This window comes from Lissotriton vulgaris, chromosome 4_1, assembly GCF_964263255.1.
Source record: "Lissotriton vulgaris chromosome 4_1, aLisVul1.2, whole genome shotgun sequence".
Taxonomy (NCBI): Eukaryota; Metazoa; Chordata; class Amphibia; order Caudata; family Salamandridae; genus Lissotriton; species Lissotriton vulgaris.
Genome location: NC_141691.1, coordinates 1,382,192,933 through 1,382,213,702, shown reverse-complemented (window position 1 = coordinate 1,382,213,702; position 20,770 = coordinate 1,382,192,933). Strand labels below are relative to the sequence as shown.

Sequence of the window (20,770 nt, the reverse complement as noted above, 5' to 3'; positions counted from 1 at the left end):
CTCGCGGTGTCAGGCAATTTTCTATAAGTTTTAGAGTTATAGTTCTTCTTAGATTGACCGAAATGAGTATTGCATTCGGTTCTGTCTGTAGGAGACTCGTGTCCTCCTCTAGGAGTTGAGCTACTAGTTTTACTCGCTCCCTTTCATCATCACTTTGTCATTTTACTGACTGAAATTTTTTCGGTTGCAGAATTAGTTTCAAGGAGACAAAGATTAGGTGCACAATATTTTGGAACACTGTATCCTTCAACGTTGACTAAAGACGTCTATTGGAGTATTTACGGGAAAAAGGGTCTGTGTGAAAAAGCACAACTGAGTTACTCTAACGTCTTGCGTTAGTTTTATCGCCTTACCAAACGTTGGGCGCCATGTAGTGTAGTTCCTATATTCCCAATAGGCTCTGCGCATTGGAATAATATATTCAGCAGTGTAGACGTAGGACTGAGGTAGACTGGGTCTCTACTGACTATATTAGACTTAAGGTTTGCCAGCTAGCTCAGAGGTCACTAGAAACTTTCTCGAATAAACGAGGAGGCGTTTAACCTCCCTGGATAGACAAGAAGGGATTAGCTTCCGACAACCATATAACATGACAACTTTGCTCCCTCAGAATAAGAGTAAATCTCTAGACTCGTGTGAAAACAATAGACCGCTATTTCACTCAGTCAATTGTGCGTTCTTAGTTTCACCAGAGTGCAGAGAAGAGAGAGACGGGCGTTTTCAATAAAAGGTATTCTCTATTGAGCAGTCTTCCTTCTCATGCAAGAGAAATTAATTGCCACAATTGCAATACTTAATGTAAAGTACGTACAGTAAAAGGAGTATTATGAAATACTGTAAAAGCATTGATATGGTTTCTTAGTCATAAGATACTTTAAAATGGATAAAATATATACATTCATATATACATTGAGTAACGTGCTCAACTGGTGCTTCCAAAATACGCCTACCCGGTGTACCTGACCTAAGCCTAATACGTGGGAAGGAGTAAGTAAGTAGCAGTTTTAAGTTAAGTTGGTTTTGCCTAGAATCTGATTCAAGAATTCTCTTTAAGGGTTTAGTCAGCACTGTACCTTGGGAATAGAATGTAGGAGGTCTGGTATCTCTTTCCTCAGGACTCGATATTCCAGCAAATCGCAAGGGTAGGCTGGAAACGCCGGAGCTGGATTTTCTCGGCAGGAGAAAAGACAGCGTCTTTCTCAGCGCGTCAAAGAGGAGGGGCAGCGTCCGTAGGCTCTCGCATCAGCTTGGCTCTCTGGCAAGTAGATAGCTGCTCTGCTCCAAAACCACCACCGTGTGTTTGCTTAAGGCAACGTTGGTATATTTATACCTGAAAGGTGCCGAGTTTGACGTAAGGTTTGGACATAAGACGTCAATAAAGATGTCACTAAGAACTGGCCGTTCTTACAGTGCTTGCAGGAGTTGTATTACAAATCAAATCAAAACAAAACAAATGGGGATTTCCCAGGTTGCTGGAGGTTTGTTGTGTCGAAAGAACTCGTTGTGCTTTCTAGGAATCCAAGGAAGTAGCTTTTGCCGTGCCTTGGACTGCAAGGGCTATTTTCTTAAATATGGATCTGATTTTTATGCCATTATAGGGATATTATTGATTATAGCCGTACAAGGGCATAAAATATCAATATTGATTCAGGTTCCTAGATAAAAACACAATAGTATGTTTCTTAATATTCTTGTATGCTTTAGGCAGAATTTCTTTACTTTGTGAATAGTAGTAATAATGTGCAGTAGAGGGATGATGTTTTCATTCTGTTATCATATTTTGTGAAGAAATAGAAAATCAAATGCAGATTAAAAAGATTCATGACCTGGCCAAATTCTGTCAAAGCAGTTTTAAAAATCCGCACAAGTATGTATCTTTTTTTACAATATTACTCCAATCTATTTTTATTGGTTGTTTTGCTTTTTCCTTAGGATGTTAAATTTCCTCTCATGTTGGATGTTTATGAATTATGTACGCAAGAACTTCAAGATAAAATGACTCCCTTTCGATCAAAATTCAAGGATGTTGAGGATAAGAATGTAGCTGGGCAGAAAACGATTGTAGGTATTTAATGCTTCCCCAATTCTTTATTTACAGTTACCAGCTTTTTCATCATGAGAGCATTTTGGATTGAAATACTTTATTGAACTGGGTGAATGAAAACGTCATTGTTTTTTGTAGGTTTTTGTTTGAGGAGGATGGGAGTGCAGTTGGCTGTTTGTTTCTGCTGTCTTCATGGACTTTTAAATTGTTGCATTTGTTCTTAGTTTCACACAAAACTACCACAAATTATGAATTCATACAAAAGTGGCAAGTAAACTGGTTGTGCCCGAAGAAGCAAATGCATTGAAATAATATTTAAAACCCTATTGAAAGGTAAACCTAATGGAAATATATTTAAATCTCAATGTAATATAATTTTGAAAAATTTTTCAAGTGAATAAAACATGTCTTGAACCGGAGAGCCACGTTTATCTGCATATCATGCTTTTTTTTAGTCTTCATTAATTTTGATTACAAAATTATGTAACAGTCATGGGCCTATCCCACAAACCATACTAGATGAAGGACTACAGAATATATCCCCTCCTTATTATGGGAGTCTTAGTTTCTAAGAGGATTAAGAGTACCTGGATGTGCCCCACACCCTTAACAATGATCATGGCGGTATCAGTTAGAATACTGTGACAGATGTCTCCCTTATCATATGTTGTCCTTTGGAGGTTTTGCTCTTGTGAGGCCTCCTTTGAATGTATATCAAAAAAGGGACACTGTTCCTAATGCAAGGTGAAAAGTCACCCATGCAACAGGATGCAAAAATTCACCCATTTAAAAACAGGGAATGAAAAGGGAGAAGGAACAGAAATCCTAGGTAACAGCCCCCACCAGTGATAGGAAAACCATGTTGTTGTCCTCTGTTGCCCTCACACGCCCCGAAAGGTGTCATGCTTCATCATCGGGCAGTTGCTCCTCGTAGGGCCGGCGCTGCAATTCCCTAAGGTTCCCCCAAAGGCTCTCTTTATCAGAGATCTTTTTATAGGACTGCCGGTTTGTGCATGTGGGTGTGTGGGGGATAAGTTTATCGTGTACAATTGAGGGTAGTAAAGTGGCGTGCAAGCGTGATATAAAAATAGGGTCACCATGCAGCGAAGGTAAACTGGTGTACCCAGAGCAGACTCAACTGCTGATTAAAATCTAGCCCCAATGGCATACTATGCCTGGGTGTAGAAAGACATAGGTCAACATGTTTTCGCGCCTGTGTTGCCATAAGGATCGTTGGCGCTTCTTCAGGACCAGAGCTATAGTGTGTAAAGTGCATGTGAAAGACAAGTAAAAATACCCTCACATAGATCAGGGCGGCGCAGTAACCTGTATGCCCAGCTTCTGGCTACAACTGCATAGTGGAACCGCTCCTGATCAGTACCTAGGAAAGAAAGACAATACAGGGTAGGTCACATGTATCAACATCAGGAACACCTTGATGCTACATAATGTGCCACCATTGTGTGCATATCCAATACTTAAAACGTAAAGAACAACAGACACACGAGACACAAATACACACAGCTGCGTACCAAAAAGTACCCTTGCCCAACAAAACCTAGTTAAGTGCAAGTGTTTAGGCCCCTTGAGATTATAAGGAGAGTCCCTCTTTTTGTTTCAAGATGCGGGGTCAACCAGGGACATGCTTGCGTCTCTGCTTGATCAATGATCAGGACTAAAAAACGCTAATAAACTCCATACACAAATGGTTCGAGCACTGGTGGGTGCCCTTAACCCCTTCCATGCTCATGACGGAACGGTTCCGTCATGAGCATCGGTCGAGCTGTGCCTATGACGGAACCGTTCCGTTATGACCACGCCCGGTTCTATTAGAGCTCAGCACCGGGGGGAATCGGCGCCGCAGAGAAGGGGTTAAGGTATAGCCTCTTAATGCGTGCTTACCTCGTCATGTTGAGGAAACCAACGCTGGCACAAGCATTGTACACCGCCAATATGCCGGGCTGTAAAAATAACAAAAGTCTGCGGAAATTTAGCTGTAGGGACCGGGATAAGTTAAGAGAAGCTTCAATACGGGCGTGTTGCCCGTTTCCTTTTAACGAAAGCTACTCACGTATTCCCCGCGTGCTGATGCCTTTGCACCTACCCCTACAATGCGTTTGCCGAGAGAGTGAGATGGAAGGTCCCGGCAACTAGTTAAAGAGGGGTCATTGGGGTCAGGTGTGTTGGGCGTTTCCCCTTTCCGGAGTTCCCGTCTGAACAAGAATCTAAGCGTGCATGCTCAGAAGATCAAACTTACTGCTCTTGCGCAATGGTAGAGATGGTACTCCCCAACACATGCGCGTTAGAGGCGCTTATAGTCCTAGTGTGCTAATGCCATGGTCAGTAAATATTGTTTATCCCCACATTCCTTCTCAACGTAGCATGGAAGTTTCATATAATGTCCAGGGTAGGTCGTTGGTTCTCACTCTGATCCTTTGGGCTACCTTTTTAGGAATTGTTTTATCATGCGTTTCCCCTCCTAGCTCTTCTCACAACTTTAATCGGGACTTCAGAATTGTGTGTCTCTGTATATAAACATGCTTAGCATATTGCTGCCATCTAGTGCTGGCTTAAACCTTTGCAAGGTGTTTTTAACATTTCTGATTGACTGCACTGTTTATTGTATTGCACTACTCTTCTACCTCACTCCCCTGGTCCGCCGCGGCACCTCGCTGATTGTTGCTGAGGGAAGTGGGTGTTCTTCTTTCATCATCTCCACTTCCTGTTGGCTTTGCTTTCTCTGTTGTGGGGAGGGCGTTCTTTTCTTTTTTCCGGCCCAGCCTACTTAAGTCCATGCTGGGGCGGACATGTGCAGTAGGTGCGCCAAAGGCAAGCCAGGACCCCTGGTTGTTTTATAAGGGACCTCATCAAGCCTCTCACTTATTCTAAAGACCAGCTTCTTGGGCTACGGAAGCATGGAGAAATCAATTGCCATATCATAAACCTGGAAGCTGATACTTCCAATCAGTTGCATGTGTGCTCTACTTGTAATTCTCAGATTCCTCCTGCTAAAACTTGCCATATCCCCGCCGAAGAGCCATCTCTCCTTCCTCTCTACTCCCCTTGAGAATACCTTTTTGGGCTATCTAATTAACGCTAGATCCCTAATTAAAAATAAAGTGAGTTCTACGGCTTTGTCTCCCTTAAAAAACCTGACTGGGTTTTATCACTGAGTCCTGGGCCAGGGACTGCTCTGGCCCTGAATTGATCGATGCAATACCTCCGGGATATGCCTTCACTATTTGATAGGGTAGGGAGAATGGGTGGGGGATTGGCATTCAATTTAACGACTCCTATACTTACTACTCTGAGCCATTAACTATAGCTTCTGATCCCTATCAAGTGATATGCTTTTCTTTAAAAATAGTTGCTACAGAAAACTTTGCTGGGATTCTAACCGATTGTCCTCCCGGGCCAAGATCATCTTTTACTAATCGCATAGAACCCTACTTGGCGAAAGCTAATTGGACGCTGATGGGTGATTTTAATTTTCACTTGGACAAGTCCTCATGTAAAGACTCTCAGACTCTTTTAGAAACTATGGCAGGCTGTGGTTTCCCTCAATTGGTAAAAGCTTCTTCACATGAGGCGGGACACATTTTGGATGGCATCTTCTCGAATGACTTCCGTCTCGTGGTAATGGAGCCACTTCAACTCTTCTGGTCAGATCATGATGCGGTTCCTTTTTCTCTTGTGATCTGTCAACGCACAAATTCCTAAACAAGGGGAATAGAAAGGTACTTAAAAGGAATTACAACCATATTAATAAGGAAGTTCTTATCAAATGTCTTAGTAACCTTCACTGGACTAATTTGGCATCCGTAGAGTACTCCAATTGGCTATTGACAGCTATTGATTCCCTTGCTCCCCTCAAGGAGTACTATGTAGGCTGTAAATAGCCCATTGCCCCCTGGTTTTCTGAGAGGCTAAGGAAGTTTAGACTATCCTGCAGTCATCAAGAATGGATCCGGCATAGACACCTCGACCCAATTGAAAGACCTTCATAACCGAAATTCGTGCAATACAAAACTGATATTAAAGAGAAAAAATCCTCATTCTATTCTCGAATGACAGAATCTCTCAGATCCTCTAGGGAATTATTCAGGGTAATCCCTCTCCTTTGGTCTCTGCCTACACTGACAGCTTGCAGGATCTCTGCAATAAAATGGCTAAATATTTCCTTTAGAAGAATTCAGAAATATATTCCTCCCTGGACAATCTCAATTTAGAGTTGTCCAATACAGCTCCTACTACTAGCTCCGTTCTCCTTAATTCTCCCTCGTTCAATGAGGAGGTATCTAATTTATCTGCCTTCCCTTCCTTGTCCCAGGAGCACACAGATAGTCTCCTAGGGGGAATCGCCTCCAGATCCCATTTGGAATCCTTTTCTCCTGAAGATCATGAAATTAGGAAGGGTGATGATTGTCCCTCACCTTACTTCTATGCTCAATGCACCTATTTCTTCGGGCCATTACCCTCTCACTTAGAAAATAGCAGTTGTTAAACCTTTAGTAAAAAAAAGGTTTGAGGCATGTGGGCTACTGAATTCATATCTGTGCATAGATCGCCGCCTAGTGTTGCGTCCGAATGATTGCACATTGTTGTCCTGGAAGAGTCTTCGAAGTATCACGAGATAGGTGGCTCATCACCTGGACTACAGTGCGCATGGGCATCCTCTCCATCCTCAGATTGTTTTTTTCCGCCATTGGGTTCGGATGTTACTATCTTAGCTCAAGTTAGGAAAACTTTCTTCAAAGCCAAAAGGCTTTCGACACTGTCAGTATTGTTTCGTTCGGTAGCGATAACTTTGCTTCGATAGGACATTGAGGAATTAGCCGGTTTTTTCCACACTCTACTCGATCTACGATGGAAAGAAGCCCATTCAAAAGGTGTCGACTTTGTAGTGCAAAATACCCGCACATCGATGTCCACCCGGTGTGCAACAAGTGCCTGTCCCCGGATCACAACGAAGCCAACTGTACGGCCTGTGCCTGGTTCAGGTCGAAGAAAACTCTTCGGTTTCGACGCGCGGCTCGATTGGAATCGCAGAGATCAGGGCCTGTCCCGGAAAACATCTTCGGGACCGAAGACAAAAGTCGTTTATCTGGAGGATCAGGAAGAACACTCTGATCCGGCTTCGGGCCATGACTCAGAGTATGACGCCGAAGAGGAAGAGGTATTAGAAGGAGACGAAAACGTCGTTGAGAAGGTAGGAGACGACTCAGAGGCCCTTGGGGCCGTAGAAGATAGCTCAGGCGAGGAGCTAGGCCCAACCGGCTACACGGGGGCTGACGACGAAGCGCTCGATAAGGCTCAGGTCGAGGGATCGCCACAAGGCCTTACCCGAGATCTACAGAATCGTTCTACAGCCCCGCATAAAGGCCCGGCTTGAACATATATAAAGAACCATCAGTATTGAAACCGCCATCGGTCGATCCATAGAAATCGAAACCAAAAGCATCCCTGCCAAAACCAAAACCAAAAGTGCAGCTGGCTCTGGTCGGCTCCAAGGCCTCGAACCCCTCTGAGCCGAAGAAACAAAAAAAGGCCGTCGATACCGAGAAGCTCAAAAAGGTCATCGAGCCGAAGTTTGGGGCACCGAAGACCAAAGTCAAGGCTGTCGAACCAACGAAGCCGACACCGAAGGGAGTCGACACACACAAAAGGCCCGAACCAAAAGAAGGGTTCGATCCTCGGTCGAGGCCTGCAGACAAGACGAAGACTGGCTCCAAGTACCCTGTTGAGTCGACGCAGCCGAGCCCATTCATAGCCAAATAGGTGTCGGAGTCACTCCAACGCATCAAAGATAAGGCTATGGCGGTCGGGCCGAAAAAGGCCCCAACACCGAAGCTGGTCGGAAACATTCAGACCGCATCGACACCAATCAAATTCGGGTTGCCACCGATGGTGCGTCGCGTCCGAAGATGTTCGAACCAAAGAAAGGTATCGGAGCAGTTAAGAGTGTCGATGGAAGTGGAGGCTACAGAGGAGCCTGAAGAACAGGAGTCGAGGCAGTTCATCGACTCGGAAACTGGTAGACTGTCCATATATAAAAGGAAGATAATACCAGAAACACCCATGGAGTCATATAGGATTCCCTTAAAAAAGAAGAGGGATTCAACAACTTCGCCAGTTCTTGTGGAACCTCTCCAATCCTATGGCCAAGAACCTCAGACTTTTTCACCCACATACTCCGATGTGGATGCAGGGGATGACGAAAATGAGGATGACACTTATCATGTGGACCCTGATCCCGATGATCAAAACCAACCATGGGTAGACCCAACTGACCCAAAAGATCCGCAGTCTGCCCCTGACACACGTGTACAGTGTAAAAACATCTCCTACTGAGGACACTACTGCCTTTAATGCCCTTATTGAAAGAGCAGCAAGTAACCATGACGTACAGCTACATGCTGACCCTGTGGAGGAAGACTTTCTGGTCGACACCTTTTCCACTTCAGAAAGAACAGTCAAGACACTGCCCATGCTAAAAGGGGTCCTTAAGCATGCTGGTGACATTTTTAAAGAAAGCACCAGGGCCACGGTATTAAACCCAAGAATTGAAAAGAAATATAGACCAGCACCTGTGGACCCTACTTATATAAGAGGACAGTTGCCATTGGACTCATTAGTTGTTTCTAATGCACGTAACAGAGCAAACTCCCAGACTACAGGTGATGCTCCTCCTCCTGACAAAGAGTCGAAAGTACTGGAAACCTCGGGGGGAAAAAGGGTGGCCGCGCAGGCAGCTAACATCTGGCGCATTGCCAACACTCGGGCACTCTTAGCCAGATATGACAGGTCCCATTGTGATACCCTTGAGACACTGTTGCAACACCTACCAGATCAGTATAAGGAGGGTGCAGAACTACTAATCCAAGAAGGAAAGCTTATAACCAATGCTTCCATCAAGTGCGCGCTAGACGCAGCTGACACTGCAGCTAGGGCCATCAACACTAGCGTCATGTTAAGGAGACATGCCTGGTTAAGAATCTCAGGATTCAAACCAGAAATACAAACTTCTATCCTCAATCAGCCAGTTAACCCAGACTACTTATTTGGACCTGAGGTTGACACCACCCTTGAAAAAATTAAAAAAGACACAGAGACTGCAAAGTCTATGGGGGCTCTGCAGTCCCAGCAGTTTCGGGGTGAATCCTTTCGTCGCTCCGATACTAGAGGACCTTCAAGAGGCCAATCCACACAGCAGACACAGTACAATAAAGGAAGTTCACTATCCACCTACAATAAAAACAACAGGGGTGGATATCGTGGAAACAACATCAAGGGCAGAGGAAGAGGAAACAACAATTCCAGATCCTCTGCCAATAACAAACAGTGACGCCCTGTCACTGCCCCAACCATATAACACCCGTTGGGGGGAGACTACAACAGTTCCTACAGGTCTGGAAATCCATCACCACAGACAGGTGGGTGAGAGACATTGTCCAGTACGGGTATTGTCTGGAATTAACATCCACTCCGCCCAAAATACCACCAAGACACCGTCCGCAGAGCACTTACACTTATTGCAGCAGGAGGTCGTCAGCATGCTGCAAAAAGGAGCCATAGAGCTTGTGCCTGTAGAAGACCAAGGCTCAGGGGTGTTCTCTCTGTATTTCTTAATACCCAAAAAGGACGGGTCTCTCAGACCTATACTAGACCTCAGGCCTCTGAACAGATACATTCTGTCAGAGCATTTTCATATGCTCACCTTACAACAGGTTCTGCCGTTACTCAGTCAGGGAGACTTCCTCGCAACACTGGATCTAAAAGATGTGTATTTCCATATACCCATAAACCCATCACACAGACAGTATCTCAGGTTCACTATTCAAAATCAACATTACCAGTTCAAAGTCCTCCCTTTCGGAGTAACAACGGCACCCAGGGTGTTCACAAAGTGCCTGGCGACAGTAGCAGCACACCTAAGGAGACAGCACATACATGTCTACCCTTATCTGGACGACTGGCTTATTCAAGCAAAGACGGCCCAGCAGTGTGCCAGCCACATGTCCCACACCATTCATCTCCTTCACAATCTGGGATTCTAGCTGAATTATCCAAAGTCACATCTTCAACACACCCACATGCAACAGTACCTGGGCGCGACAATAAACACTCAGGCAGCCAAAGCTCAGCCAAATTCAGCGAGAATAAACAGCATGCAATTGCTGATACAAAAATTCAGACCTCAACACTCGCTTCCAGCAAAAGTGTTCATGCAGTTGATAGGCATGATGGCCTCCTGCATCTTCATAGTCCCGCACGCGAGACTACATATGCGTCCGCTTCAGGAGTGCTTGGCACGTCAGTGGAATCCGGCTCAAGGACAATTTAAAGAGCTAGTGTTGGTGAGCGGTCGGGCATACAACTCTCTGCATTGGTGGAACCCACAAAACCTTTGCAAGGGCCGACCGTTCCAGGAGCCTGTGCCACAGATTATACTGACGACTGACTCGTCTCTCCAGGGATGGGGAGCTCATGTACTCCAATACACAGTGCAGGGACTATGGACAGCACAGCAAAAGAAGATGCACATCAACCTTCTGGAATTGATGGCAATCTTCATGGCAATGAAGGCTTTCAAAGTACACTTGTGCAACAAAGTCGTGTTGATCCGGAAGGACAACATGACTGCCATGTACTACATACAGAAGCAGGGAGGGACACACTCTCCACAGTGATCTCATCTGGCTCAGAGCATGTGGAAGTGGGCCATTCAAAGGAACATCTTCCTCATGGTGGAACACCTCCTGGGCAAAGACAACCAGATGGCAGATCTGCTCAGCAGACACAGCCACCAGATGCACGAGTGGGAGATACATCCATCGGTACTCCAACCGTACTTCCAGCAGTGGGGTCATCCAGAGATAGACCTATTCGCCGCAAAATGCCAGAGCTTCGCCGCCTGGTTCCCACATCCGCAGTCACAGGGCAATGCGATATGGATGAACTGGTCAGGCAGATTTGCATACGCTTTTCCCCCGGCACCTCTAATACCGCTGGTGGCACGAAAGCTGAAGCAACACTCGGTGACACTCATCCTGGTTGCTCCAACGTGGGCACGCCAGCCATAGTACACCACGCTAGTAGAACTTTCCGTGGTACCGCATCAAAGACTGCGGCTAACACCCAGACTTTTAACACAGAGCCATGGCGAAATTCAGCACCCAGATCCGCAACAGCTCAACCTGGCGATCTGGCTCCTGAAGTCTTAGAATTTTGCTACCTCAACTTGCCTCCAGAATGCATGAACATCATCAAGGAGGCAAGAAGACCCACAACCAGAGCATGTTATGCGGCTAAATAGAAGATGTTTGTCATATATTGTAACAATAATGACATTAACCCACTGGATGCATCTATACAAAACATTATCTGTTATTTGTTGCACTTATACAGATGTAATCTGGCGTACACTTCGATTCGTATACATTTGTCCGCAATAGCAGCTTATCTTCAAAACAGGCAGCACCTCTCACTATTCAGAGTGCCTGCCATTAAAGCTTTTCTGGAGGGACTCAAACGAGTAATCCCTCCCAGACACCCACCTTCACCTGTATGGAACCTGAATGTGGTCCTCACCAGACTAATGGGACCACCCTTTGAGCCTCTACACTCTTGTGAGATTCAATTTCTTACCTGGAAAGTTGCTTTCCTAGTAGCCATTACCTCACGTAGAAGAGTTAGTGAACTCCAGGCACTAACCATTCAAGAGCCATTCATACAGGTCCACGCAAATAGAGTTGTACTACGCACCAACCCTACATTCATGCCTAAGGTGATTTCGCAGTTCCACATGAACCAAACCATAGAACTGCCAGTTTTCTTTCCTTATCCAGAAAATGTCATAGAGAGATCTCTACACACATTAGACGTCAAGAGAGCTCTTATGTACTATATAGACAGAACACAGGTTTTCAGGAAAACAAAACAACTGTTTGTTGCCTTTTCTCCACAGCACAAAGGCAACCCCATTTCCAAAGCAGGAATAGCTAGATGGATAGTTAAGTGTATACAGATTTGCTACGCAAAGGCTAAACGCACATTAACCATTCCTCCAAGAGCACACTCCACACGTAAGTTAGGAGCCTCCATGGATTTCCTGGGGAATATTCCTTTAGAAGAGATATGTAAAGCAGCCACATGGTCCACTACACATACATTTACAAAACACTACTGCGTAGATGTACATTCAACACAGCAGGCAGCTGTAGGACAGGCTGTTCTCAAAACTCTTTTTCAGACTGCTGCAGCTGGCACGGGCAGCCGCCGCTAACAAGAGGGACTGCTATATAATCTATGCACAGATATGAATTCAGCTGCCTACATGCCTCGAACCGAATATGCTACTTACCAGTATGCATCTGTTCTTGGCATGTAGGGCTGCTGACATTCATATCGCCCACCCTCCTCCCCGGCGCCTGTAGCAGCTGTAGCATTCAGAATTACTATGTAGCATGGACATCACTCACTGTATTACACTCCATCTCTGCCACAATGGCGAAAAACAATCTGAGGATGGAGAGGATGCCCATGCGCACTGTAGTCCAGGGGAGGAGCCACCTATCTCGTGATACTTCGACGACTCTTCCAGGACAACAATGTGCAATCATCCGGACCCAACACTAGGCGGCGATTGATGCACAGATATGAATGTCAGCAGCCCTACATGCCAAGAACAGATGCATACTGGTAAGTAGCATATTCGCTACTCTGTATCCCTCTGGCCTATCTCTTTGCTTCCAGTCCCTGCAAAGATCTTGGAGAAGCATCTAAATTCCCACCTCTGCTCCGTTTTGGACCAACATCATTTGCTTGATGGCTCCCAGCATGGTTTCAGGAGTGGCCATAGCCCAGAGACTGCTCTAACCTCTGCAGTAAACAACCTTTGCATTCAAGTAGATGCTGGGTACACCTCTTTACTAATTCCCCTAGACATAACCACGGCCTTTGATACCATCTCACCCACGAGGCTGTTTCGAAGGTGGGGTTTCAGGCTCCGCTCTGGTGCTTCTGTCTTCCTTTTCTCTTTGACCGGTCACAACAAGTAAAATTGATAAATTCTACTCTGCTGCCACTCGCACCTTCTACGGAGTCCTACAGGGTTCCACATTGAGCCCAACCTTGTTCAGCGTCTATCGCCCCTTTAGACAAGGTTATCAGATTCTATGGGCTGAAGGCTCTGTCCTGTGCGGATGACACACAAATGATGTCAATCATCAACAGCATTTGAGCATTTGCGGCAAGTTTTCAAAGCTGCATGCAGTCTGTGGTCACCTGGATGGTAGACAACTACTTTCTACTCAATGGGACAAGGCAGAAGTCTTTATTTTCTGGTAGTGACAATCTATATGGTCCCACTCTTGGTGGCTTGAAATGCTCGGCTCATTCCCTTGTGCCAGATCCAGCAGCAAAGAATCTTAGTGTCGTAGTAGATAGTTCTCTCTCTTTTAACCCCCAGATCAACAGAACAGGTTCCACTTTTTTCGGTATCATCAAGATCTTGAGGAAGATCTTTCTATTTCTTTCCTTTTCCTCTCGAAAGCCGGCAGCTGGTGCCCTGGTCTTGTCCAGATTGGTCTATTGTAACACCCTCTATCTGGACAGCAATAAGGGATCCATCCACAAATTGCAGCTTGTACAGAATGCAACAGCCAGACTTGTGATTGATCTTCCTAAATACCACCCTGTTTCAGCATCTATTCGCAAGCTACACTGGCTTCTTCTAGGCCTGAGAAGTTTGTTAAAGGCCCTTTGCCATGTCCACAAGGCTCTTCTTAATTTAGGCTCCAAGGGCATTAAAAGGCGATTTAAGTGGTATATCCCTACCAAACAACTGGTATAGCGCCGAAACGCGCGTCGGAAATATCTCCAATCTCGCCACACCTTCAAAAATATGATTATACAAATGTACTGTTTGAAAAATGTACTTTTTAATGACGAAGTTTTATGTTGATTTAATGTATTGTGTATATTATAGTTAAATGTCATATGAATTGCACTTTGTGACATATATAACTTTTTTTTTTTAAATAAATCTAAAACGTTTTTATATAGCTTTGTCTGCTTGACACTGTATTCGTTTGGCCTTTGCATGACACATTAATGTAATGTTCTGACTGTCTAGGAAGATACCCACGCATTGAGGGCCTTGCACCCCTCGGGTGACCAAGAAGCACTTCCAGTATTGGAATGGACTTCCTTCCAGAACTGTCCTTGCTACCACTGGAAATATCCCTTGGCACACCAACACAAAATGTGCAGTCTGTGCATGCCGCTGACCGCAACTACACCCCCTGTCCATTGTACCTCACCTTACAATCAAAGAATACCTTCGGGCATCAAAGGGAATGAGGCTGGGCACACACAAAACTATAAATAGTGTGCAAAAGGTGGAATTGACGATGGAAAGCAGAACACAGCAGAAAAAGAGCTCCTGAGAAGTGAAAACGATACCCTTACTACAGTGCTATACTGGGCTTATTATTTTGTGTGCAGCAATACCTTATAGATCTACTGTTTGATGGGCAGCATTTCTTTGAATCACAAGTGGACAAAATGCTGGAGCAAATTTTTTTTAATTTTTTTTTTTTAAAATTTTGGAAACCTTTATTGTGCATCAATAAAAAAACAAATACGGGCCCACAACCAACAGGCCGGCCACGGATAGTCTTGAAGCACCAAAGCATGCAATACGGCAACACAGTAACACACATTACGATAAGCAAGCATTTAAGAGCTACACTGTAGATCATCGTGATACCGTGTCCCAGGAGTAATGAAGGTTTGTTTTGTATTTTTGTTGCAGCTATTAAAGTTCGACATTTTAGGTTTTTTACATAAACAATAGAATAAGAAAACGGAGTCCGTGCAGGCATGACGTGACAATAGCGACAATTTTACCACATAATATAACTACCCAAGAGTCAAGTACCCCCAGGCGGCGTGGCGGCTCAAAGTTCGTGCAGCAGGAGTATCAGATCTAGAGTCCACCGCCACCCCCCCCCTTAGCTGTCCCAGACACGGGCCCAAGATAGAATAAAGAGGAAGAAACGAAAACGAGGAAAAAAACAAGGCACCATAGAAACTGAAACCAGGAAACTAAAATCCCATCCCCCAACCCCCCACCCTACACGCATGCAGAGGCTACGGCCTACCCCCCCCCCCCCCCCCCCCCCCCCCCCAGCAGTGTGTCTGTCGCCCAATAAACCCGAAATATAGAACAAGGAAGAAAGAAGAGAAAGAGAAGAAGGAATAAGTATAATATCCGAAATATAGAGAGTAAGAAAAGAGTATCCTAATCTATAACTCCCATAAAAGAGGAAAAGTGGGGAGGAGCCCACCACCCATCCCTCGGCAATATTCTCCAACGTTACAAGAGCAGCACATAACAGATAAGCCGGTGACATTAAACATTACTAGCAAGATGGTTGAAAGGAACAAGGGCGGCACAGGACGCGATCAAGAGCAACAATACACCACTAACATGCCCGGGTCAGCAACGAGGAAACGCCAAGCTACAGAAAAAGCGTTCATCCCTGTCCAGTTTTCTCCCGTCCACCACCACAAGCCTCAGCAACCCAGGGGAACAAACGATGAGGCGAGAAAACCAGTCCGACACAAGCACTGAATCACACCAGGCACAAGCAGATCAAATGATCCCATGATGAGTGCAAAGTACACAGTCCCCAAGTTATTAGGAGTGGCCGGGCAAGGGGAGAGAGTCACAGTATTCAATCCTTCCCAGAGCGGACCCCGAGGATCGGGGGGCATGACATAAGGAGAGCACTTCCGTTGCGGTTGCAATCCCTTGGTCGCACACAGTCCCGGAAAAACACCAAACAAAGCAGAAGACATCTCGGGACTTGGGGCATAGGAACCGCCTCCATCGCATGCAGCAGCCATCTTGTTGCAGGCGGACATGGAGGAAGGAGGGTCACTGTGGATTTGTGTGACAGCCATTTTGAAGCAACTCAGTTCACTCGTTATGCCATCCAGCTTGCCAGCCAGGCCTTGAAAAGAACACACCATATCGCGGCGAAGGGAAACAATAGCCGCCAGTAATGCACCATAGCACTGCTCCCCTCTAGTTGTGTCTTCATGCACGGCCCGCTGCTCCACGCGTCCGCGGGCACACTGTGTCGTAGGTATCCCAGGGGTGCAATTCGATATGTCCTCCATAGTCATCATTGAGAACACACAATGTGTCGGCAGTTCACTTGGGCGGCAGGGAGCGGCAGGTAGAACCAGGATGTAGCCGCCAACAGCGTCCCATAGAATGCCTCCCCATCCGATAGCAAGGGAGCCAAAAATCCGGGAGTTACCCGCCGTATGCGGGAGAGTACGCAAGCAATATCTGGGCAGGCAATAACCCGGGCTCACGCGGACGGGTGATGCATACAAGCAAACCGACAGGCACACGCAGCTCGGTACCTGCAGTCTGATGCGGCATTTAGTACAGACTCATCCGTCGCGCGGCAAAAGTTCCGGCCGGGCCATCCAAAGCGCCGAAGCCCGATGTTGTTTGCTCGGCTGCCGGACACCGCTGCCACTCGAGGTCCCGGCGCCGGAGCTGCTGCAGGCCTCAAACTGCGGTCGGACGGGTCGCCCACTCGCGCCGCAGTACGAACTCGGGAATTGCGGCACAGGACATCGGGGCTCGTCTGCTTTCGCGGCGTGTCGTCTTGGCCCAGGATCGCCGACAGGATAGATGAAAGGAGATGATGGTCCCCGGGGCCGAGGGACTACGCGTCCGACCCGGACGCCATCTTGGCTCCTCCCTGGAGCAAATTTTAAAAGACCAGCGTGTCTAGGGCAATGGGAGTCCGGCAGCATCTGCTCCGAAAACAACTTTTCATGGGCACATTCTTTTAGCTCCAAAAGCATCACGAACAATTCATGGTAACACTACCAGCAACAACAGGTCTTTCAGGAAGGGTAACGGTCAGGAAGGCCGGGGAAGTATTCCTGAGGAGACTGTGCTCACTCAGCGCCCAGATACCTTTAGGGGTAACAGTGCGCTCCTTACAAATGTCTGATTTATTGATTGACTTGCTGTACTTTCTTATACCCAAAAAAGATGGAACTCCGCATCCAATCATGGACCTCAAAAGTCCAGAATCAATAGATATCGGACCACTTCCAGATGATAGCTCTGCAAGATGTTATCCTGCTTCTCAAAGCAGAGAACTGTTTGGCGACCATCAATCTCGAGGACGCCTCATTTCACGTGCCTGTACACCAGGCTCATTTCCAGTATCTAGTCAGTGGAAAACACATTATCAATTCAATGTGTTACTGTTTGAGGTTGCAGCAGCCCCAAGAGTCTTTGCCAAACATTCAATGATTTGGGCTGAGCACATATGACGCGGTCATCTATTTCCATTTCCGATTGACTTGCTGGTACATGGGATATTTAACAAGTTATACAACTATTCCATGGGTCAGGGTTCACAATCCATGCCAACAACTCCCCCCTGTGCCCATAGCAAACCCAAGGTTTTCTGGGAGCCACATACAATGCAGTGATGGGAAAAGCTTACTCCGGCATTACTAGAGTTGAGGGTACTTCAAAGGGTGCATCCTCTTTGCCAGACGTCACATACTGTGACAGGGAGAATGATAATTCTACTATTGATATTAATGCTGTCAAGTATTGCTCAAGTTCCCAGGGCAAGATTATACATGCATCCTTTACATACATGTCTTGCCAGACAGTGGTGTCAAGCGAATGTCTGTTTGGAGGATGTACTGTAGGTGGAGCTCGGTGTTCAGCATAATTTGTAGTGGAGCAAGAAAAATCTTTGAACTGATCCAAACATTTTTCAACCCAGGTGACCATCAAACAGAAGTGTCATTCACTGGTTGAAGAGCGCATAAGGCTGATCTGTTTATTCAGGGACTGTGGTCCCCCCAAGATTGGATACTCCGCATCAGTGGGTCGGAGCACATGGCAGTACTTCTCTTTGCACAAGGAAAATAGTAACATGGGGCAGGAGAAGAAACAAACTTGAGTAAAACAATGAATGCAGGGGAGAGAAGAGTGGACTGAGGGAATGGGGGAGAATCACATGAAAGAGCAAGAAGTTGTGGTGGCTGGTAGGTGCAACCTAAAAATTAGGGCTGACCTATACTTCTGTGCAAGTGGTGGCAGTAGCTGCAAATTTGCCAAACCGATTGGAAGAAGTTCTTGAAGTGGTTTTTCCTCCTAGATGATCCACAGTTCCTTCTTGAACTTAATCTTGTCCTCAGTAGAACTCTAGGAGCCCCTTTAATTCACTTTGGAAAGTGAAATGTGCACTGATTGACACACCGTGAGCACCTTCCACTTGCAAGAAAGAAGATTCTCCAGTATTAGGGGTGTCTTTCATAGATTCACATGCCTGAATCATTCCCCGTCGTCGGAGTGGGAGTCCCACGGTACATAAAGCAATATTATGCCATAAATATGTAGTAAATACCAATAAAAACAAACCAGGAAGTAAAGTAGCCAAAGCTACAGTAGAAAAAACTTCCACACCTATGTCTATCCCAGTCATTTTGTATAGTCCAAACTACAGCCAATCAGGCGCCAGCACCCACCAGAATGTTCTCCCCAGAGGCTCAGGCTCTCAGATTTTCTACCGCACGTCGTGTGAAGGGAGTCTCCCTGAGCTCCGCTCAGTTTTTTCAACTCTATCTTCCTTTTGGATCTTTTCTTCAAGAATGTCTTCTAAGAAGTCTGTTTAGAGCTTGTGAATCTTGCGGTAAGCTCCGGCTTTTTAACGAGGATACCCACAAAAAATGTATGTTCGAGGCATGTAGGCTGCTGAATTCATATCTGTGCATAGATCGCCGCCTAGTGTTGGGTCCGGATGATTGCACATTGTTGTCCTGGAAGAGTCTTCGAAGTATCACGAGATAGGTGGCTCCTCCCTCGGACTACAGTGCGCATGGGCATCCTCTCCATCCCCAGATTGTTTTTCTCCGCCATTGGGTTCGGATGTCTTTTCCTACTCTCCAAGTTCAGAATCTAGAAAACTTCTTCAAAGGCCAAAAGGCCTTCGGATACCGTTGGTATTGTTAAGCGCTCGGTGCCGATACACTTTTTACATCTCAGTTGCACTCCAGTCGTCAAATCGGGCCGTGAGGCCTTCTCGACACCACGTGGACCGACCGTCCATGGAACGAAGTCCGTTCAAGTACTGCCCTCAGTGCAACTCTAAGTTCCCGCACACAGACAAGCATCCAGTGTGCAACAAATGCCTATCTCTGGATCACAACGAAGATAGTTGCCTTGCCTGTGCCCAGTTCAGATCTAAAAAGACTATTCGAAATCGACGGGCGGCAAGGCAAGAAATGCAACGTTCGGCGCCGGAGCCCGATAACATCTTCGGGGACGAAGAAGATCTAGCGAGCGCCGAAGACTCAGACCGAGACGACGAACAATACTCGGAGGCCGACTCCGAATATTACCCCGAAGAGGAAGAACTAATATTCGATCTCGAAGACTATGATCAGGACATCGTAGCAGTTGAAGACGACTCCGATGACGGCGAGGGGCGAACCGTGATTACACCGCCCCATATAGACACTACACCTCTATCAGAGACTCAGGTCGAGGCATCGCCATCAGGCCTTAGCCGAGACCAACAACCTCGTTCTACAGCCCCGCCATATCGCCCGGCTAAGAACATATCGAAAGAGCTCTCTGAGACACGTCACACAACATCGGGTCCATCGAGACCGAAACTTGTCGACAATACGGTCTTCGGACCAAATTACGTCGAACCGAAGGGATCGAAGCCTAAAGGCGTCGACCCGAAGGCAACAGTATCCTTGAAACCAAAGACCGTCGAGCCGACATTGAAACCAAAAACAGTTGAGTCGAGCTCCAAGTCAAAGGCCGTCAAGTCAACCTCGAAGCCAAAACACGTCGATTCAACAAAAAAACAAAAAAACGTTGAATCGACCCCCAAAAGGCACGTCTAATCGAGCAAATCAGCCTCCAGTATCGGCAAAGGGAACAAACCAGTCGACGACCGTACAAGGCCTACGCCCAAAACTAGCGTCGAACCGAAACAGAAACCGAAGGTGGACGAAAAAAGATCGGTCGAACCAAAAACTATCGACCCGAAAAAGGGTGTCGACCCGAAACAGCAGGCTCCAAAGCAACAAAAAGAGACTATCAAACTGACAACACCGCTCGGTCCGATAAAAGTTGTGAAGCCACCAAAGGACGTTCAACCAACAAAACCTGTTGAAAAACAGCCAAAAGCAATACAACCACCTAAATCTGTCGAGGTACCAAAAACCATTGAACCGAAAAAACAAAAAGCAAAGGTTGGAACACCAAAGCCAACAACTGTGGAAGAGGAGCTTCCTCACCCAGATTCCTCCACAGACAACCAGTCAAAAATCTACATTGATCCAAAAACTGGTAAAGTGACTGTCTATACTAAAAAGAAAAGGTCTCTACCAACTCAACTTTTCCAGGATCCCCCTAAAGAAAAAGACAGTGCCACCACTCCTATCCTCTTTGAACCTATCACTCCTGCAATGCCTACTACTCCTTATACCCCAACCTCACCAACACACTCTGACTACAATCCTGATGAAGATCAGGACACAGATGTAGGTTTTGGTTATCCACAAAACCCAAATACAGAGCCAGACACACAGCCATGGGGTACAGGAGGGGAACCAGACAGTGAAGGGATTCTGCCCATTACAGACCCT

At 46.2% G+C, this 20,770-nt stretch overlaps 1 protein-coding gene across 1 annotated transcript in view; it reads left to right on the top strand.

Annotated features, from left to right (window-relative positions):
- The window catches only part of USP14 (ubiquitin specific peptidase 14), a 381,588-nt gene that overhangs the window by 263,259 nt on the left and 97,559 nt on the right, over positions 1-20,770 (top strand). Inside the window, exon 13 of the mRNA XM_086917977.1 lies at positions 1,933-2,061. Coding sequence (XP_086774103.1) covers positions 1,933-2,061 — 129 coding nt within the window. The remainder of the gene's footprint in view (positions 1-1,932; positions 2,062-20,770) is intronic.